At 34.2% G+C, this 23,636-nt stretch overlaps 1 protein-coding gene across 7 annotated transcripts in view; it reads left to right on the top strand.

Moving 5' to 3' along the window:
• Positions 1–23,636, top strand: part of IKZF2 (IKAROS family zinc finger 2) — a 157,814-nt gene that overhangs the window by 110,002 nt on the left and 24,176 nt on the right. For all 7 annotated transcript variants that reach the window (XM_046019252.1, XM_046019251.1, XM_046019253.1 and 4 more), the window contains one exon: positions 763–930. In XM_046019252.1, the coding sequence (XP_045875208.1) occupies positions 763–930 (168 nt within the window). The remainder of the gene's footprint in view (positions 1–762; positions 931–23,636) is intronic.

Here is a 23,636-nt window from a genome sequence, read left to right as displayed (position 1 = left end):
ATTATTTTCACAACAAAAAGAATATACAGGAAATATCTGGATGAATAATTTTCTTTGGACTTTTCCTGTTTATGTCAGGAAGTTTTGCCAAAGCTTTCACCGTTGGTGGCTAAGAGAATGGAGAGACCTGGGCCTGGACTACTTTTGGAAGATTCTGTGATACTGAACATTGTAACCTGGACCCCAGGGACAAAATCGTAGGCTAAATCAGAGAGTTAGACTAAAGATTCAAAATTCAACTCCAATTCAAAATTTCTGTAATATTAAAAGAGGTAGAGCATGGTTCAATAGAGCAAGATTTTGTAGTCCAACGGAGCAAGATTCCTATCAGTTTGAGTACTTCTTAGCTCCATAACTATAATCAGATACTTTGATACTTGAACTTCAAGTTCTTCATTTGCACATTGAAATTATAGATGCCTAATTAGTAATATCATTGTAAGGTTTTAAATATTCTATGTAAAGCAACCAGTAAAGTCAGTGAAGTGATGGCACTTGGTTGTTCAAACCGTGGTCCACGCGATTACTGATTCTTTTGAGCCAGTAACAGGAATCCGGTAAAATTGTATGAGGAGAGGAAATTGCGCTTGACCTAAAGTTTAAGGCTTCAGTATTAACAAATTTTAGGAAGAAAAAGGTTCAGAAGTCTGAGGAGGGAGAAGATTCTCAGCACAGAGAACCGCCGCCAGTTAGTAGCGTACAGCCGATTGGTCCCTTACACATAACCCACTCGATCATTCCCACCTCTGTTCCTTTCGGCAGGTGAACGTCCCTTCCACTGTAACCAGTGTGGAGCCTCTTTTACTCAGAAGGGCAACCTTTTGAGACACATAAAGTTACACTCTGGAGAGAAGCCGTTCAAATGTCCTTTTTGTAGCTATGCCTGTAGAAGAAGGGACGCCCTCACAGGACACCTCAGGACCCACTCTGGTAAGTGACTCTGACTCTTTGAGAAGAAAGCTAAAATGTAAGAATTCAGGAAAGTGTTATAGAGTAATACAGAATAACTTACAGCTTTGGTACATAGCTAGGAATGAGCTCAACAATATTTTTATTTGTGTACATTGAATAAGTGATAAATCTTGCAAGATGCATATGGCCCTTCCTTTTTTTAGCCTTACACACTTGGCAGAAAGTAGCACCATCAACTGAAGAATCTTTTATTTCAAGCTATTGAAGTAAGGAAACAACTATTCTATAGATTCTGTATGCTTTTTAATTTTATAATTATTAACTCAGTAATTATGGTTAATCCTGGATAGTGGAAAATCGAGTAAAATACCATAGTTACATGCTGATATTACCATAGAGGAGATGAAAGCTGTGGTACTTTTCAACTGATAGAGTGTCCAGGCTGGGACCTCAGTGGGAAAACAAACATTGCCATTGTTAAGCTTGAAAATATTATGCTTATTAGAAAATTGGCTGTTAGAGTATTTTATATTTCCTTTAAACATGCCTTGTTTCTTTAACTTTCAAAATGTAGTCATTGGATTTTCTCTGAAACTTTTCTTTGCTTCATAAATCATCATTAAAAAATCTAGAGTAAGTGTGATATTTTTAAAATGCTAGGATGTAGTACATAAAAGACAAAGAATGATTAGAAATCTGAATGACTCTCATTTGACTTTTAGCATGAATTGCCATACCCAAGAAGTTAAGGGTGGAAAATTAATATAGAATACTCTCAAGCCAGTTTTATATCCTCCTTCTGTCCATAATGACATATTAAATTTTAATTTTAATATGAAGATTTGATGGAAGTGATATTTTCATCTACATTGACAAATTGTATTAGAGAGTACTATGGATTGTGAGGTAATGCTTGTATTATCTTTTTTTACATTTTCCGTATTAGTCCTTAAGGCTTTACTTGGTTTTTAATGTGAAGGTGAAATGTGTAAAACTATTTTAGGCATTAACTTGTAAATTTGGAGCAGTTATAGGAAAATAAAATGAATGCAAACATAAAAACAAAATATTTTAAGTATATATAGTTACTTTCCTCCTTGATTCAAAGTAATTCCCTTATTTCCAACTATGACATTTTATATTTTATTTTAACTTATGCTATGAAAATTACATCTTTATTATAAAAATTATTCTCTCTTGAAGGATATTTTTAAGACATGACAGTTAATTCCTTCACCTAGCCATGTACTCCAGCTTATTAAAGCGTTATTGAATTGACCACAGATGGTGTAAAACATCAATTTTCATGAACATTATCTATTACATGAAGTTGAGGAAAAAATATAACTTTAAACATCTATTTCATTTTTTGCAAAATTGTGTTGCTTTTAATATCATGGTATAATGTACACACGCTACTTTACCTGGGATTGCTATATTGCCCTTAGAAGGTTCAAATCTCAACCTCTGGAAGGCTTTCAATACCTCAATTTGTGTTGTCTTGATTTCCTTTTTGTTCTTTTAACACATCCATCCCTGTGGGTGGTGTCTAAGAAGACACCTTGGGTTTTGTTTCTACTGAACTCTGGGCAGTTGCAATCAGCATCTTTTTTGCAAATTAGTCATGAGTCACCTAGAGGTTTCTGGTTGGCTTGGCGGCTAATGAAGTGAGGAGTGAGAAAGATGTTACTCCAAAAGCGAGCCCCTCCCATTGGGTTTCACCAGGCCAGACACTTGACAACACTTACATGGTTCTGTGTAATTATGAAGATTGTGTGTATAAAGTGAATCTGTTTCTGTGAAATTGCATATTTTGTAAATAAATCACTGCTACTTTGAGGTTCAAAAAAAAAATAAAGACATGGACCCTATAACTGCAATCATGCTATTATTTTCCAATTTGGTATACAAAGTCATGATTATGTAGATATATAAATAGATAGTATACTCAAACTGGCTAATTAAAGAGAGTTTAATGGAGCAATGAGAGAGAGGAAGGTGTCATCCACCTACTGCATCAACAGGTGATATGAATTCAGTTACATTTCTAACTGTAATCTAAAATATTTGCTGTTGCCAATGCTTTTTGTAATAGATACAACATAAAATATAGCTGCTAAATTCCGTGTGCTCTAATTGTTCAGAAAACCCAAATTGGTTATTACAGCTTTCTTCTGCTACCAATTCCATCTTTCCCTTACTCTTACCCTTGTTTTTAGCACCTGGGCTGAACAGGATTCTTTATCTGATGAGTGACCCAAACATTAATTTCTACAAATTCTGAGGACTTGACTATCCTGTGTTCCTTGCATTACTGCAATTTTTCAGTAACCAGGATTATTGGGCACATTTTTTAAAAGAGGTACCTGAGTTCCAAACACAACAACCCAGAATCATCTTGGTAGTCTAGAAAAGTTACCAACCAATAGCCCACTTCTCTCCCTCTTAGTTTAGCAGCTTGAGATGCCCCAAATAGCCAGGGAGTAGTCCAATATGACAGTTCCAGACCTCTGATCCCTGGTGGAAAGACTCTTCCCTTGGGTACCTAGCACATACATCAGAGCAGCATACAAACCATGCTTCCTTCATGGTGAAACTTGCAAAGTGCACCGATTTTCATTTATCATAGAGGCCCTAATTCAAAATGTCTAGACCATCAAATCCATAACATTACACTAATACTGTGCTTCTCTGAACTTTCTGTGGCAGTTATCTCCTGTCCTCTGGCATATATCTTATGGAGGCATCTCAGGTATTTACTACTTCCTGCTCACCATGTCCAGTCAGTACCGTGAATGTAATGTTCCAACTTGATGTTCTGTGGGCTGTCAAGATGAACTAGATTTCTTTGGACTGTATTATAACAGAAGAGTTGACCTAGCCTTAAGCTAAGATAATAACAGTATGCTCTCCCTGCAATGTGAAGGCAAAGTGCTTCAGATTATCTGTTGATAAGGAATTATTTTCCAAAGAAATTCTTAAGTCAGTATCTCCATACCTGGTATCAGGGGCTATGTTATATGTTAATATGTGCCAGTAACGGTATTATATCTGGCGTTTTGATGTGATTAAGACTGCATGCATCCACAGAACCATCTAGCTTGCATTAACCTCATCAGCAGTATAAATGGGTATGTAGTAGGAATCCCCATGCCAACATCTTTCAGTTTTAGTTTACTATCTTTAAGTCTAGGGCTGTGATCTCCAATCTGGTAGCAACTAGTCTCCTGTGGCTAGTGCTACGTGTTGAAATGATATTTTCTGATTAAATGAAATCTATTAAAATTAATTCCACCTTTTTAAAATGTGGCCACTAGAAAATGTAGAATTAGGTGTCTGATTCATACTTGCATTGGACAAGCACAGTTCTTGGCTTTCCATGATAGCTGTAGGTCAGGGAACCAACATAAGGATTCTATCCATTACTAAGTTTATTTATTCCCACAATACTGTACAATGGACTCGGGTAAAGCCTACATATATACCTTGACCTCCATATACCCCCACTTTGAACTGGTCAACTACAATGGCATTTTGGGTTCCAGAGATTAATGTCAACTCAGAGCTAATCTAATAGACAAATAATCTGTGGTAGGATTTGGTATTTCCATTTCCTACCATAGAGCCTCTGCCACTCTGAGATCACATATACATTTAAATCAAGGAGGCCAGATCTGTTTGCAACATCTGCATTGTTCTCTCCAGGCTAGAGAAGACAATTACCATAAAGCTTTTCAAGCATGTGGCTTCTTTCATGACCAGTGTATTTCTTTGGTGAAGGGAGTTTCCCACAGGCCCTTCTAGAAGTATGTAAGTGGCAGGCTGAACAGGGTGATTCATAGTAGATCCTTTCCATTATTCTTACTTATTTGAGCTTTTGTTCTTCTTCCTCTTTGCTATGCCAGGAAACCCTGGCATTTCAACTTTTTACTAATAAGCCATCATTGAATCAAGGATTCAGTTAGTCAGTCACTCCCACTTGCTCAAGGCAATATATTAAATCCCAAATCCAGGTGAATGCATATATGTTGATAAAAATTTGACCCAATCTAGTATTTTTTTCATCTTCTTGTTGTAAAACACTTAAAATCGATTCATTCCCTTACATGCTAACTGGACTCCTGCTAGTACAATTGACCGTTTTGCCATTCTTTCAGTGTATAGGGCTGTTACCTCCTGGATCAGGCCTTGATATTGGTTATATTAGGATCTAACTTATTATGAGCCTAGGGGCAATGAGAATTAATAGGAATGAGTCCTGAAAAGAATTGCCATTGGGTTCTTGCCTCGGTCGAAACAGACTTTGGACTGTTGGCACGGGGATTCCTACTACATACCCAACATTATGGGAATGCTGATTTATGGAACATTAGTTTCCTTAGATGGAAAGGTGGGGAGTGAGGACTGCGCTTCCAGCAAGGGTGGTTTGGAAATGTTTGCAGGTTCAACATTCTGCGCCTTGGTATTTGATCAGATAGTACCATTCCATGTTTCACTAATCCATTGCCATGACCAGGTTTATTGGTACTGCCCATTTTATTTAGTGTGGTAACTCTGTACCCCTTCAAATCAGATTCTGGAGTTGGTTTTCAGCCTTATTTGCCCTGAGGTTTAGGTAAATAAGGACTCTAAGAGAGTCAGCTTCCCACCCTCTAGTCTCTTGCTGATTCCTCCCATGCACTAAGGCTAACAAGAAGCCAGAGGACAGAAAAGCCTACTGATAAAGCCAATAGAAGTTAGCTTTCTGCAGGAGCAAAGAAGGGTGCAAATGTCTATAAAGGTAACACAGAATATGCCACAGATAGACTAAAATTTAGGAGCTAGTGCTTAAAATTACTAGTATAGGGTATTAAGGCTAATGTAATGATTTTAATATTAATTTCTGTTTTTATGGATATTACCAGTACAAAGTATTTTGCTTCCTCCTTCCTCTCCCCCACTTTGGGTAACGACTATCCATTGTTTTAGTTTGTTATTGTTTGGTATAGTATTAATATTACATCTTTGCTTCCTATATTTTAGATTTGAAATTTTTCCTCTACTAGGTTGGTAGCAAAAAGCTTGGCATTGATGTACACTTATGTGTTAAATGAAAAAAAAATTTAGAAAACCACATTCAATACATGCTAACCCTTCCCTCTCCCACCCCCCACCCCGTGTACGATCCCATACAAGCTGAAATTTCCTATTTGGAACTCTACTTGCATATTTTAGGGGACACCAGGTAGTGTCTTGGTTTTAATTGTATAGTCCCAATAGTTAGGTTATTTACAGATAATAACTGGCATTTCTTGAACCCTCCTTAGACACAAGGCACTGCAGCAAGCACTTCCCAAGGATTATTTCTTTAATAAAAGCCCTTTTATCTGACATGAGCAAAGCTAGGTATTTTATTAATTAACAGCAATAAGTCTAGCAACAGGAGAAATTCTTTTGACAAAAGTTCTTATGTTTATATTTTTCAAATGTAAAAACATAGAGTGCATCATCTCTAATTCCATTTTCAGTGTCTTTAAGAACTTAGACCCTTGTGATGCAATCAGACTTCCATTAAATTTTTAAGATTTTGCACTAATTTTTATGACTCTCTTTGCCCACCTCTAATTCTTTAGCATTTTTTAAAATCAACTCACCTTTATTGAATCTTTGCAAAGTGACAAAATCAGTTTTTAGAAGCAATTTTCTTTTTGTACTTATTTCCTTGAAATATGGACATTTAAATAACTTACCTAATTATAATAGGTGGTGCAGCTGGCATGAATAGGTTTGGCTAGAATTATAATTGACTCTTAGTGACTCTGTAATTCAACCACTCGGAAGTGTTTATGTGCGACATGGAAAGAGGGGCCTACAAGCTCCAGGAATTCAGTGTTTCGGGAAGAGGCCATCAATCGAGAAAGGTTTTTGCTGTTACTATATTTATTTTATAGGTGAAAAGACAGAGGCTCAGAGAGGTCGCACTTGCAGAGCCTAGATTCACACCAAGACAGTCAAACTCCAAAACCTGTATGTTATGGGATAAATGATACAGCCCCATATATTTGTTCTATAAAACTTGATTAAATTAACTCAAAATGATAAAGAAAAAAGTACTATTTAGAAGAAGTCAAAACATTTGAGTTTGGAATGGGCTCAGTGCAAATTAGTTATATTACTTTGTCAAGTCACTTAATTTGATCTTTAAGTCTTCCCATACCCCCAGTATTATATGATGCTAAATACAATGTATTATCCTTTTTCCCTGGACTTGGCTACTGATTGTTCATTACAACCAAATCTTAAAGAGTAAAAGAGTAGTTCCCATACCCCACTTTTTTTGTCTTATAGTTTGCTGTGGTTTGTTTTAACTTTAAAATAGATTTTCAAAAAATGGAATAGGTCTTAAGCTTTTCAGATGATCTTCACAGTACCACTATTACTTCCCTACAACCGTCTGCTAACCTATATTTAAGAGACAGCCTTGATAAGGACAGTTTCTGATTTTGTACTGTTAGCTTCATAGATGCAGAAGTTTACTTAAAACACATTCCCATTTAAAAGTACTTTTTACAAAGCCCCATCTGTTGTGCTGAACACCAAAAAAATATAAAACAATGCTGAATTTTCCCTCTCTCACCTTTGCTAATTAGTACCTGAACAATACTTTTTACACTGGCATAGAAAATGGGTTTAAGTTTATAAAACCCTGGTTACTTGATTTGATTGCGTGCTTTAAATTTTTATTCAGACACTGATAATATTTTTTTTTAATTGGAAGGATGTCCAGTTTTACAATAACAAATCAGAACGCCTTAAAGAATAATTATACTTCAGTAGTAATAGCAATATTTGCCATGGAAACATTTGTTTTCTTACAATAATTTTTGAATAGTTTCATTTTATTATTTGTGGAAACATATCAGATCAATATGATAGTCTTTTTTTCAGTAGCAGATAATTTTTTGTCAGTAACTCCCATATTTTATCCCTTACTTCTTGAAATAATAACAGAAGAAATCATAACTTTTCTTACTTTGGTTATGGTAGTGATGTATCCTATTTCTGAAGTAGTGCCCATTCACAAAGAAAGAAAAAGGTGAAATGATAGAATCTAAGTTTTGTTTGTATGGCAATCTTCAGTGTTTATTTTATTGCAATATGTTGGCTAAATTTAAACATATCTAGCAATTGCAACCCTCCTTCTACTTTTGCTTTTTGTAACACTCAAAACAAAATGACTGGCTGAGAAAGGGGGAAAAAAAACCATCTTTTTACATGTGAAATTTCAATGACATTCTAAAAGGGAGTGGGAAGGAATGTGAAGGGGAGAGAAATAAAGAATTGGAATGTATCATCAAAAATGTATCAGCTGAAGATCACAGTCAAATTTTTTGGTCCAGTGAGAAAATAATCAATATTCCTGTATACATTATCTAAGGATATAAGAAAATAAAAGGTACTGGTTTATATTTAAAACTCCAGCAATTAGGGGTGCCTGGGTGGCTCAGTGGGTTAAAGCCTCTGCCTTTGGCTCAGGTCATGATCCCAGGGTCCTGGGATGGAGCCCCGCATCGGGCTCTCTGCTCAGCAGGGAGCCTGCTTCCCTTCCTCTCTGTCTGCCGCTCTGCCTGCCTATGATCTCTGTCTGTCAAATAAATAAATAAAATCTTAAAAAAAAAAAGTCCACAAATTAATCTTAAGATTTACCACACAAATGATCTGATTTGCTATATATAAATTTATAACATATGACATTTAAAACGTGAGTTTTTAATGATGTATCAGTGAATCAGTACTCCTACAAAAATGAGTTTTATTAGTTTTGTCTTTTAGATTTTTAGTTTAACAAGTAATTATAGTCCTTTCATTCTTAGAAATTTGATTAGTGTGCTTCATACGTTATATATTGCTCCTTTTAATTGTCTTTATTATACCCAACACACTGGGGAAATAGTGTTTCAATTAAGTCTTGGACCCCTATTAATCAAAATAATACTTAGCATACTTGTTATTTTTTCTAATCTAAGAGGAACTAGAATTGCATATTTTTCCTAATTAACATTTCAAGTATATGTCTCACATACTATGATGCTATGACCAAATTAAATATTTAAAACAGAATAGAAGATTATTTTTAATATATGGAAATTTTATAGTGTATATGCGTTATAAATGGTTATGTGTAAATTGCAAGGAGGAAAAGGTAAGAATATCTCTCTCATAGTCTCAAATATTTTTATGCCATATCTAAAATTCAGATATCCATGGAATTGTCCTGGATCCAGATTATTATAAAAATTACTTATTGTTTAAAACTGGAATCTTTTAAAAAATATGAAAATGAAAAATGCTAATGTCTTAAATTAATTATCTCTTGTATTCTAAAAAACAAATATTTCTTAACACTCTTATTTTCAAAGATGCTTGCTTGTTGTAACACTGAAATATTGTTTAAGTATTTAAATAAAATGTCTTTTGAGTAAGCAAGTAAGTGTAGGAACTTATTTTTTTTAAAGATTTATTTATGGGCGGGGGGGGGCAAAGCGAGAAGTAGAGAGAGAATCCTCAAGCAGACTCCCCACTGAGCACAAAGCCCAATGCAAGACTTGATCCCAGGAGCCTGGGATCATGACCCGCCAAAATCCTGAGGCAGCCACTTAACCTACTAAACCACCTGAGGGCCCCAAAATTGCTTTTTTTGTTGTTCTTCTCATTTTTAAAAAATAATTCCTTTGGGTTTTCAATAAGACTTACCTATAATAGTCTAAGGAAAGCCTTAGCTTTCAATTGAACCAGTACTTATTATATAATTCTTTATTGGGATATATCATCTAAAAATAAATGCTTTGTAAAATTAGGTTATGTGATATATTTGTATCATACATATCCGTACATACATCTGTATATATGCAGGTGTATCACATAACCCTGGAGTTAGAGCTGTTTGAGGAAACTTCTAGTGTCATGAAGTCTTCATCTTTTTATGTAGGGTCAATAAACCTGTGTTATTCTGAACAAATATCTAGCTTATTTCCAAACACCTTAGGAATGTTGATTTTTACAATATTACTTTGTAAGCTATTCAGCGCTTGATAATTTTTAGCCTAAGAAGTTTGTGCTTTATGTCTAATTGTCAGTTTAAAACTATTTTGTCCTATAAAAAACAACTGGACCAGATGTACCATAGAAATATCTACTGTTAAAACAATAACTTCTCCCTCACTATACATTTTTTTTTCATTCTACAATACAAGGACTGCCTTTTTATTTTTAAAGATCCTATAATCCCAGTTTTTTTTCCATAAAAATAGCTCAGAAATATTGAGTACTTGTATTAGTTCCCAGTATTGATTTTTTAAAAAACATTATCAGTTAAATACTGTACTGCCACAAACTCATTCACACGTTTCTATTATTTTTAACACTAGTTTATGTTTTATTCAGTTATGCTTTTAACTGTTATCAGAAACTATAAAATACTATGACTTTGCCTGTTTTTGAATATATTTGAACATTCGCCTTAGTAGAATATTCAGTCAACTAACAGGCATTTTTAAAGTTTAAACTACATTCTCTCAGGGAAACTGACAAGAAGAGATCACTCCTCATCTTCAGACTCTTAAAGCTCAAAAGTAGTATCTGGCTTAGAGTGAGACAGAGCTAACCTTTGACCGTATTATTAAAGAAACAACTTAATGTCAAATGCTCTAGTTTTCAGTCTTCTCACATGGGACAGTCTGTTAATTCATCATAAGAATGAAATGCGTTCAAATATATTGTCATGTCTTGCTGCGGGATTCACTACCACAGCCACATCATTTCCTTTTATTGCTGACTGGTCAGGAATTCCATAAACTAGAAGGGATTCTAAAGTGTATATAGCCTTTGTAATTACTCTCCATCTTGTTTCATTAAATAATCTTTTCCTCTTGTGTTTCCTTTTGCCTTCTACTCTTCATCTTTTTCATAGGTTTTTTTTCCCCCAATCCTTAAATGTTTGCTTCAGTATTGCTTCATTTTTTTGAGGTGACTACCAGAAAAAACTGTGTAAATAAGTACCTTTAGCTTGTATTACATACAAAATTATTTTAGTAACATTGAAAAGTTGCAGGTTATAGACTTTTGGATATTAACAACTTGTGAAATGAGTGAAGAGTAAAAAATGTCTTAAAATTAGGTACTTGCCTAAAAGATTATCATTATTAGTTATTTTCATATTGACATTATTTTTAAACCGGATCATCATGACTTTTCTCTCAGATTTGTCAGAGACCCATTTTAAAAATACTAATCCATGGCCCAGGATAATGATGGACATATTGGATTAAATTATGCTGGTTCAGAAATTGAATCTATTGTAGCTCGTGCATAATAGTGATGATGCATTAAGTGTAGTATAATTTGTCCTGCAGACTTCCCATGAGAAGGAACTGTTTTCACCTGATTGTTGACCTGGCATCTGGCCCACTTTCTGGGTGATCTCCCAAGTGTGAACTTTCCCCACCCCCCACCCCTCCTTTCCTTCCTGGAGGTGCTCCATGGAGGTGGATTACACTGATAACAGACAAGCAGTGTCAGTTGCGCGCACATGATTTGCATAACTGTGCTGTGCTGATTTCACCCAAGTCCTGATAATGATGCCCATGGTGCCTCTCTATATGCTTTGCAGTAAACACTGGAGAGAGGGGATGGGATTAGTATTTTCATTCCTGACGCTTCAAACACACACTAATGGCCCTGCCCATTGAAATATGATCAGGAGGAAAAAACCACTTTCAGTCAAGCTGGCTGGTAAGACGATCCATGTGATTTCTATCCAGTAAGTAGAACACTTTTTCTTTTCCAGACCAATAGTCATTATACACTTTACGTTATCTATCCCTCAGAAATTAATTTTTTTAAATAGCATACACGATCTCATCTTTTTTCAAATATCAGTCGTCATGCTTCTTTAAATTTCAAATACATTTCTAGAAGGAATTATTAAAGAGAAGTCTTTCCTCTTATAATACATACTCATATGATATAGTACTTTGGTGCCTTCTTAGGTTGGTTTACTGCTGGAACCTTTCCTTCTTATCTTTTTCTATTTTAAGGAATTCTTAAGAAATAAGCTAAACATAAACAATGAATTTTGGAACACTGAAAAAAATAAAATTAAAAAAAAAAGAAAGAAGCAAGAATTTTGGACCTATTTCTCATTCTTCTCAGTTTTCTACACACATCATCCTCATTACAAGTTGACTAGCTCAGTTCTGTACCGTGCATCGATATTGGTGTGGATAGTCTGAATTCGTGGCCATTTCACATTTCCTCTTCCATGTCCCTGAGTCTGTGGGACTGGCACTCTGGAATTCATGGCAGAAGTGGAAGGGCAGCATGCTAGCATCATTACTCAGTGTCCAAAAGGGCACATCACACTGTGTTTTTGTTTTGTTTTGGTTTGGTTTTTTTTGTAAGCTAACCTCCACCCTCTCCTTTTATTTTTCCTACTTGATCTGTGTATGTGAGTCAAAAAAACCTGTTCCTCCACAACCTGTACTATCTTGCCAAATCTTGTAAGAAAACTCCCAAATGGTTAAAAAAAAAACCTTACAAATGAGGTATATAAAAACCAGTATCAGTCATTATAATCATATAACATATATTTAGAATATAATTAAATGTTTATTTAGGATATTATAAATCATTTATTAGAGTAGTAATCCCGTTAGTTTATACAGAAACATGATGATAATAAGTATATAGATAAGAATGAAAGATCCTACGTTCAGTATCTCAAAGAAGAAATCTTATTCTGTTTTGCATCTGTATCCCTTATACTGTATCAAGTGAATAAATGAAACTTTGTGTGCTTTCAGTTGCACATTCTTGCATTAACTAGAAAGTTAGTTTAAGATTTGTAGAGGTCAGTGGTGGCTATATCTATTTCCTAATAAATGATAAATGTCAGTCCGTTACAAAAATTAAAGTAAATGGCTAATATTTAATGGGCTATTATCTTGTGACAAGCACTATTATAAGAGCCTTATTTTACAGCTAAGGAAAGTCAAATTTAAAGAGGGTGAGCATAGCATAATGTATAGAGAAATTGAATCATGTTGTACACTTGAAACTAATTTTAACATTGTGTGTCAACTATACTCAAAAAAATTTTTAAAACAAATAAATAAGAGATGCTACCTAACATCCCTACATTCTGTAATTTTAAATATTATATGTATGGTTCTTCTTATAAAGCTTTACCTTATTGAGATTATTATATTTTTAACCTAATGTCTTTATTCATATTTTGCTCACAATGTATACTATTTGAATTAGATTTTAAACATACCACAGACATACACACATCCATACACCAAAATGCTCAGTATAATAAAACTAAAGTATCATACTGAAATAAATGAAGATTTCCATAAAACTTGAGTACATACAGAAATTTAAGAATAAAATAAATCCAAGCGCATATAAATTATCTTTGTGAGAGTACTTTTTAAAAAATTGTGCTCTGATGTAATAAACATCTTATCATTAAGACCACATATGCATATTTTATTCAGCTTTTACTCAGGAAAAGCTGGGAAATAAACTCGGCTTTACCTGACCCCAGAGTCTATGATCTCAGCTACCATACTCCTGCTTTCCAGTCTATTCTCAATATAGTAGCCAGCATTCTCTGTAGAAACCCCACTTAAATCATGTGATTTCTCTGTTTAAAATCTTTTTTTTTTTTTTTTTTTTTTGTTTAAAATCTTTTAATGGCCTTCCATTGTTCTTCTAATAAACTCAAACTGCCTATCATGGTCAGGGGAAATGCTTCCCACCTCTCCTGTCTGATCATATACCACTCTGTCCCTCACTCTGTATTTTTTGCTACCCTTGGTTCCTTTATTCCTTTCTACTCTTGGGATTTTGCACTGATGACCCTAGAAGTCTCTTCCTTTAGCTCTTTCCCAGTTCTTGGCATGGATGCCTCATTATCCTTCAGATATTTGCTTTAAATAGCTTCTTCTTAGAGTGAACTTCCATAAGCACTCTACCTAGAACATCCCCCTGCTCATTCTTGATCTTGCTCTATCTTAAAGTCTTGTAAAGCTTAAATCAGAATCTGCATTTATTATCTTGGATTTTTTTGTTCATACACATGTTGCCTGTCTCTCCCCACTGTTATCTGAATGTAAGCTCTTTGAGGTCACGGACATCCTCTGTCTTATTTATTAATGTTTCCCCAGCTCTTTGAATGGTACTTGGTACATAATAGATAATGAAAAAGTTTTGCCAATTAATGGAAAAAATAAAATATACATAAATTGAAAGACAAAGTAATGTTTCTATTTCATTCTTGAATAGCCACAATTTTCTACTAACGGGAGTGTGCACCTTGTTGGACACTACACAACTTCCCATATCTTGGAATCGGATTGGATGCTTTCACTAGTATCCAAATATTTTTATAGAAAAATTATATTTTCACACAGTACTGACTTTGTGTTGCAGCAACTCCTGAAACCTAGCTTCATAAAGATGTGACCATCATTGAAAAGACTGTAATGTGATATGTTGAAACTGTGAGCAAGTAGTTTGTTTGGTATCTGAGGGATGTAGAATATTATTATTTCCCTTAAAATTTTAAAATATCCTGTGCTTATCTTGCTTCACACTATCCTTCCCAAGAGTGTGCTTTAGTGTCCCATTAAAATTTAAGGATCGCAGGCCTAGCACATTAGAGAATTATTATTTTAATCAGAGTTCTGGTTGAGAGTATGGTCAAAAGGCTTTCCCATACACTAGTAGCATGAATATGAATTGGCAAAATCCTTTTTGAGGCAGCAGTAGAACAACAGGAATCAAAAACATTAAAATTGTTTATATAGAGGGTTCATACAATAGACAACTAATTCATAGTATAACTTATACGTACTAAAAACTGAAAAAAAATTGATTGCACCATATTTCAGTGCTCATCTTTCTTCAGATTAATTTCTAATTCTGTAAGCAATTGTCAAGTAAGATCAGATATCAAGTTCCCATTTTTTGCATTATAAATATTTATAGGATGGTGGGTGCTTTTAGTTTTATTAAAGGAAAATGAATGTGCTATATGCATAATACTGTTGCTGATTTTATATATATCATAACAAATGGTAAATATAATTTCTGTATATAGATGTGTTTTTTGCATGTTTCTGTATGTGTAAACATACATACATCTATATAAAGAATAAAACATTTACCACATATATTAGTGCTATTGTAATTTGTTTTATAGGTTTCACTAGGATAACTCTTGAAGTGACATATTTCAAGAAAACATAAGTGAACAAGACTTGATTGTGCTATATACCTTCATAACACCCTATGAACTTATGGTAAACATTCCTACTTCAAAATTATTTATGGCTATTTCCTTTGCTCTTCCTTTTGGTAGGTATATGGGGGTTTTAGTACAGGGACAGGTATTTATCTCTATTCCTAATAATGACAGATGAAGAAAAATACTAGCAAATGGTAGCAAATTTTTTTTTCTAATTGAATTGAATTGTCAGGATTGTCAAATTTGCTTTACTGCATCTTTAATTTATAATTTATTTCTCAGGTCAGTTCAGTAATCTCTGTATCTCTGACAGGTTATATTGATGCTTCTCTTTTTGTTAGTGTAGGATTTTTGTGAGGGACAGTAAATCAAAGGAGACTACATATTAACTTCTGAGAGAGTTGGGAACACTAATCCTGCTATCTTCTGTCTCAGAATCTTTATTATATACTATATGTTATTATTTATTATAATACATATTATAGAACTTTATATATAATAAACTTCATTTCAGTTACCTGAATTGTATTGGTAACAAAACTTACAAGGTTAGTGTGACTTTTTAAATATTTAACCCAATTACATATATAACTTTTGCTTTCAAACATAATGATGAAGTATTAGGAACCAGATTTACCCCCTGCCCTGAACAATTAGAATACCAGACACAATATATTAAATGACTTTTAGACATTCAACAACAGGCACTGCAGGACTAGGATTGCAGAGAGTAGAAAAACAGACGTGGTGAGTTTCCATTTTTGGAAAATTTTGAGCTTACATTATACTATTAGTAAATGAGTTTACCATTTGAATAGGAACAAGGCAAGAAGATCTGACCTCTCCACTTCTATTCAGCATTGTACTAGGAGCCTTGTCAATGCAGTACAGCAACAGAAAAAAATAAAAGACATAAGATTGCATTGCAATAAGTAAGACTGTATTTAGTTTTAGGTAATATAATCACCTATATAGAAAAAGCAAGGAATCACCCCCCCCCCAAAATTAAAAGTGAGTGATTTAATTAAGATTGCAAGAAGCAACATCAATATAAAGAAATCAGACTTATTTCTATATGCTTACAATGGACAATTGCAAACTGAAATTTAGAAAGCAATATAATTAACTATAGGATCCAAAATACATGAATTACATAGAGATAAATTTATATAACTTTGTGCAAGAAAAGTTTTTAAAAATGCTGAGAGAAATTAAAGATCTAAATAAGTGGTAAGATGTGTTATGATTGTGGTTTAAATGATTCAATACTGTTAAAATGTTAATTCTCTGGAAATTAAAGCTATCAGTTTAATACAATCCCAGTCAATATCCTAGCGGGATTTTTTTGTAGAAATTAACAAACTGATTACAGAATTTGAAAATACAGCATATCTAAAATAGCCAAAATATTCTGAAAAAGTATGTGGCATCCGGGTGGTTCAGTTGGTTAAGCGTCCAACTCTTGATTTTGGATCAGGTCATGATCTCAGGCTTATGAGTTTGAGTTCTATGTCAAGCTCCATGCTGGTTTGGAGCCTACATAAGATTCTCTCTCTCCCTCTCCCTCTGCTTGTCCTGCCCCTCTCCTTCTCTAAACTAGAGAGAAAAGGAAATGCAGAGTTATATGACTTAAACTACCTAATTTAAAGTCTAACTCTGTTAGTAGTATCTATTCTTTTAGTTTATGGATAGATACAGAGATCAATGGAATAGAACAGAGAAACTAAAAATATACTCACAATATACGATCAACTGATTTTCAATAAAGGTCCTAAGACAATTTAAGGAGGAAAGATAATATTTTCTATAAATGGAGCTAGAACAATTGGATATCCGTTTAAAAAAAAAAGACTTGCCTGCAAGTGTTGGTAGAAGCCTTATTCCTAAGAGCCATAAACTAGAAACAACCTAATGAGTAGATTAAAAAACTGTGGTACATTCATACAATGAAATACTGCTCAGCCATAAAATTAATAAACTACCAATGCATGTAACAGCATGAATGAATTGTCACACTGAATGAAAGAAGCCAGACACAAAGGACTATATACTGCATGATTCAGTTTATATGAAATCCTTTAAAAAAAAAAAAAAGGCAAAACAGTAGTGGTTACAAAGGGAGATTTGGTGCAAAGAACAAAGAAGAAATGTTTAGGGCAACAGACATGTTCTGTATTTTTATTGTGTCCGTGGTTAAACAACTAAATATACTTCTAAACTCCTTGAATAGTATAAAGTGGATGGATTTTATGTTAATTTTACCTCAATAATGCTGATTTTTTAAAAATAAATATCTACATATATCATGACTCAGAATTCAGGAGTAACAAATATTTGTGAGGAAGATGGTTGCTTAGAAGAGCCAGCGTAAAGCTATTACCATGTGATTAAGCCCGGCTTTATCAAGTAAGGAAAGTGGGAACTCTAATTCAACAGTTTTCTCTCCATGTAAGTTCTAGTTGGAGAGAGTGGGGGAAGATGACTTAATGGCTTTTAGCTGTGTTCTGACAACATATTCCTTTTGGCACTCACTGTGGTGCTGTGGAAATTGGGAAAGATAGAATCCCATGATCAGTGCCCTGGCAAACCATTTATTTTATTAGTGGATATGATTAATTTCTATGCTGTTTTCTCTAGTGTGAAATAACATCATATAGCCCTCTAAAAAGATAACAGCGCAATTTGCAATTTAAGAGAAATGGGTCAGTATAACTTTCCCCTTGAATTTTAGAATTCAGACGCACAGGTCAGCTGGAAGGAGAATTGATGCAAAGTTTAAACTAAACTGTATCATTATCCTCAAAATACATAATCATCATACAGGAGTAAACTTCCATATCAAATATTTCTTTTTTGTGTTATTACCAGTAATAAAATGAAGCTTCATCCAAGGGCTTTTCAGATCTTAATCCCAAAATTTCTTATAAGGTTAATTTCAACTCCCTTGATAATTATATAATTATTATATATATTATAATAAGATCATTATAGTAAGGTGAAGAAAAAATATTCTTCACTTTAAAAATAAATTTTAAGCAGATTTAGAGGACATGATGATTTCTGATTTTCTATAAAACCACTGTTTCCAACTTCAGTATGTAAAGCGGCCACTTGGGAAGTTTGGTAAACCTGCAGACTTCCAGGTAGCACTCCCAGAAGTTGCAGGTCAAGCATGGTACCCGAGAATCTCCATTTTAACAAGCACTCCAGGGAATTCTAACATAGCTAGCCTGAGTTCACATTTTGAGATCCATTGCAAATGGTTAAGCCACAATGTTTTTGAAGATAGGGAATTTTGTGTTAGAGTAGTTAAATAAATAACAGAATAGAAAAGAGGAGATATGCAATTTTACATTTCTACAAATTCTGTGTCTTACTAATGTGTGATTACTCTTTTGGTGGCTAAGCTTTCCTAATATATCATATCACTTTTTTTTTAATCACCTTATAAATCACTTTTTTTTTAATGGGAAGGTATGATACATCCTTCAACAACAAAAGTGATATTATATATTGTTGTTTAAACATGATGAAATTAAAAGCTACATCTGTCTCTACTCCTCCTTAAAACTCCACTAAAATCACAGTAGTTATTTCCAGAAGTTTAAATTCATCAGATCAAAGACAATGAGAAAGTATAGAATAGCAGCCAAGAGGAGGATGGAAAACAGAGGGAGGGATAGTAACAGTAAGACGAGACTGAAACCTTTAGTGATTATAAAGGGGAATAAGGGATGAGGAGCAAGCTAACTGGCACCAGAGAATCCTGAAAAGTAGAAGAAACCGGATTGTTGAAATCAGGCTTTGGAGCTTTGGACTAAATATAAAGATATTTCAAAATCTGCATACAAAACTGTTAGATCACCTCCTCTCACACAGTACAGCCAGCCTACGAAATCCTCCTCCCCTCATAGGAAAATAAATGTTTATTTCTTGGAGAAATTGAATTGGAAATGTTCAGGTAAGAACTCCAGGGAAAGGAGAGAGTAGAGGGAAACAAAGGATTTCAAGCAAGGAGATTAGGTAAAAAACCACAATTGAACATTTAGATTTGTGGCCCCATTCCTTGCCACAAGACATCCAGTTTATATCACCCTTGGGATTAGAAATTGGAGGCATCTTCTCTAAGGGAATTGAAAGAGAAGACTTGGGAGTCTAATAATAAAGAGATTACTCTGCAATAGTTCACATACTTCACTTATGTTTCCTGAACTTCCAGTTAACTTTTTAGTACCTCATTGTTCAATATGAATGAACAATAGATATTCAGGCACCAGACATTTAAGAAAGTCCTTCAATACAGGGAACAATATAAAAAGAAAAAAGCTCAGAGAAAAGAGATGATATAAAGAGGGAAGAAAATTTAAAAAGAAAAAAGGCTCAGAAAGGTAAGTTTTGTGCCCAAGAAAAAAACAGAAGAATTCTATTAAAAAAAAAAGTAAAAAGCAGGAAAGAGCTCTTAGAAATTCAAATACATGATAACCAGAAAACACTTAGCAGAAAGATTCAAATAAAAAGATGAGGACATTTTTTTAAAGTCAAAAGAGTAAAAGGACAATCAGTACGAGGGGGGCAAAAATAAGAAATTTAAAGAATGAGTCCAGAAGTTCTAACATCAAAGTAATAGAAATTCCAAAAAGAGGACAGAGGAATAGATTACGATTAGATGGGGCGGGAGAGAGAAGGGGAGACTGTGTATTTCATTAAATGCCCTTTAGGACTACTTGATTTTTTTCAGGTGTGGGCATAAATAACTATAGTAAAAAGAGAAATAATTATTAAATAAGAAAAGGACTAGGAACACTAAGCAAGCTAAGTAATTCAACATTATCATAATTCTATTTAGGAAAAAAATTGTCCTCTAACTTCCGCAACAAAAATACTATAACATAGGGAAATGTTCAAACATATTCAGTAAAATAAGTAGAGTATAAATACAGTGTATAAAGATACAAAATTTCATAACAAAATGTGTCTTTGTATGTACAGAAAAAATACAAGAGGATAAAAATGTTAAAGATAGTTATTTCTAAACTGAAATTATGAGTAATTTTTTGGTGAATTTGGTATTTTCTATACAGACATATTGCTTTGAAAATTGGAAATTTAGTGAAATTTAAGGAAAACCAGTGAGAGGAAAATATTTAAAGAGTTAGGAAATGATGTCATTAATGAAACACCAACCTATTCTTTCTGTGAACAAATCACCATACTCAACTTGTTGCAGGCTACAAAAATACGGAAGACATTGCTCCAGCTTCTCAAGAAGATCACAGTCTAACATGGGAGATCAAAATGAATATATAAACAGCCACAAGTAGAATATTATGTTTCCTAGGTGTGGAGCTGATATGGTTATGATTCTTTCATGGGAAAGATCAATTTTAGATGGAAGATGAGGGAGTTTGGGGAAGGAAGGATATATGGAATTTCAAGAAACCCAAATTGTATGAAGCCATTCTAGAAAGAACTAAGACACAAGTGTGAAAGCTCAAGGTGATTTTGGCTGAATTCTGGGGTAGAAGATGGGATGTATGCTTTGGAACCAGTTAGTACGGTGTACTGGATGCCAGGTAGAGGGATTTGGACTTTGAAAGAAGTTAAGAGTCAGTCAGGGTTTTTAAGGAGAGGACTAAATAATTACACAAGAGAACACCTGGTTTAAAATCTATTACGCCAGCGTAGGCTAGTAACGAAGAATTGAACTTGTTTCTCGGTTGTGGGATTAAAAAGGAAGGATAAACTTGAGAAACATTGAAGGAGTTGAGTCTGTGTGATTCAGCAGCTGGATGTGGGACGGGGATAAGGAGGCAACAAAAGGACTTGCTCTTGCGAATTCCGGGTTATTATAACAGTGATAACAGCGACAAAAGAATAGTCCGAATAAAGATGTAGTTTTGTGGAGGGAGATAATTTTGGATATGTTGAATTTTAGATTTCAGAGGAATAAGCACAAGGCAATACCCAAAAGGCATTTGAAAGTATGAGTTTGAAGTGCAGTCACTCAGCAAATACGTATTGAGTATCTCCTGTGTTTAATAACCACCATAGCACAATCAGTTCAAAATTGAGTAAAACATGACCTTTGTCCTTAGGGCAGAGCTCATTTTTTTGGAACTAGGAAGATGAATAGATATCATATGGATAATCACGGTGAAATTATAAGTAATGCATCATCAGACTATGGACAGAGTACTGTGAGAGCACAGAGGAGAAAACTCCATCTTTGGGTTAACCAAGATCATCCTATAAAGGTGTAAATGACCAGTAGCAGCTTACAAACATAGGAAACTACTCCAGGCAGGATCTGGACATTTCATGGAAATGAGGGCTTAATCTAGAGGGAACAGAGGGAGACTATTATAGTGAGAAGAAAATCGGAAGTTATGTATCTATTTGCCTGGTGGGAAGAGGTTGAGAAGCCAGTGAAGGGGAACACAGAACCTGATCCCAGAAGCTAAAACAAGAGATTCAAGGCAAATGCAATGAAAGTGGCCAAGAAATTAGGAAGACTTAGAATCAAAGTTCACTGGATTTAGTGATTCAGAAGCTATTGATGACTTTATAAAAATGTCTGTAATATCAGAATTAAGGTGTTTCAGATAGTGAGAATATAATATTTATAAAAATAAATGCAAGATAATGTGTTACACATATTAACTCATGGTTTATAAGTATTACACAAACAAACTTCTTATAGGGAGAAAATGTAAATAATATTTTCATGAACTTGACTTGTAAGAAATATCAAAGAACTGACAGGAAGTGGTCTTGTGGGGCTAGTAGAGCCATTGGATCTGGCGAGGGTTGTGGTTGATGTTTGAAAATCATTTTCAAAAGAGTAGTAAGAGCATGATTTACACTTTGAAGGAGCTAAGTACATGAAAACAAATACAAGGAGATGGCAGTTCCCGGAAATCCTGAAACGCTGCCTCTCCTCCACCCTGCGCCCCCATCCCCCATTGTCTGATTAACTTACTTTTCCTTCAGTTATCAGCAGAAGTGTTCCTACCTCAAAAGTGTTCCTACCTTCCTGTCCAACCTTCTCAAACTAAATTAGGTTCCCTGTTTCATGCTAACACACCATTCTTTTGCTCTATAGAATCTACCACAATTTGTAATATATTGCTTGTATATTTGTTAAATGTCTATCTTCCTAACCAGTCATTTGCATGAGGATAGGCACCATGAGAATTTGTTCTCTACGTTACATTCCAGCCTTACACAGTGTTGTTGGTACATAATAGGTGTTTAACAAATATATATTAGATGAGAGAGGCAGAAGGATAAAGTGGAGCATTTCCAGAGTAAATGTCCTAGAGATAAAACAGTTACAACATATGTTGTTACCCAGGATGTGGATTGCTATAGTGGAACCCAGATCAAGATTTTGGAGAAATTGAAGTAATGCTTCTAGAACAGTTCAGTCAAATTGGGATGAAGAGGAAAGAGTGATATTTGAAACAAATGTCAAATGGGAGAAGCTGAAGTAAAGCAGAAAGGATAGAGTTCAAGAAATGAGGTTAGTAAAAAATGAGTTTTGAAAACAGTAATACGTGTACCCTTTTCTTCCTTGGTGGGTGAGTTAGAAATTCACTGAGGGCTATGAGCCAAGGGGAGTGGAAGGGAACTATGTTTAAATGAAGTTCAGAAGGTTTCAGGTTTATCTAAACAAGGGGAAGAAAGTATAGGATTATATTCATAGTAAAACAGGTATCCTAGGACACAGTGCAACAGAACGGATAAAGAGGAAGACAGGCGATGAAACTAGTTGACATGGGCTATCGAGCACAGTGTATGTGCTTAATAAGTATTAGTTAGTAGACTTGTTTAGGGAAAATTCACTTATTTCTAGAGAAACAGTACTAAGAAACCCAAAATTAAGTAACAGTGATACCAAACAAAAGCTTTTTGTAATACGTATCTCCATATCTTAAAATGCAACTACATGCAAATATATTTACACTATTTACATGAAATGTTTTTGACTAAAAGCAGGTTCTTGTCGTTTTTAATGTTCTCACACAGTGGTAAAGATTCTTCACAATATCAGAGACAAACTTGGTTCAATATATAAAAATTCTTCGTTCTGAAAAATAGATCTTCGCTTGCTTAGTATTTTTAGAAATGATTAATCCTGCTTTAGATAGCTTTTATTTAAAACTATTTGCAAAAATTATGATCATGAAATAACAGTTTATGTGCACCTCAAATACATTTTAAAAATTGGGTGGGTTTTTATTTTTTGTTCTTAATCAGTATGGTGAAGTATCTATGCAGCTCTGAATGCCTTGTTACAGTATTTCAATTCCATTTGTGACCAGAGTCATCGTGTGGGTTTGTAAGGTGACTGGAGTGAGGGATACTATCTTTAACTATGAAAAAGAATGATCTTTGTCCTCTGGGCAAAACAAAGTGATTCCTGTATCAT

Source organism: Meles meles, chromosome 9 (genome assembly GCF_922984935.1).
Source record: "Meles meles chromosome 9, mMelMel3.1 paternal haplotype, whole genome shotgun sequence".
In the NCBI taxonomy this organism is placed as follows: domain Eukaryota; kingdom Metazoa; phylum Chordata; class Mammalia; order Carnivora; family Mustelidae; genus Meles; species Meles meles.
This window is presented reverse-complemented; position numbering and strand designations above follow the sequence as displayed.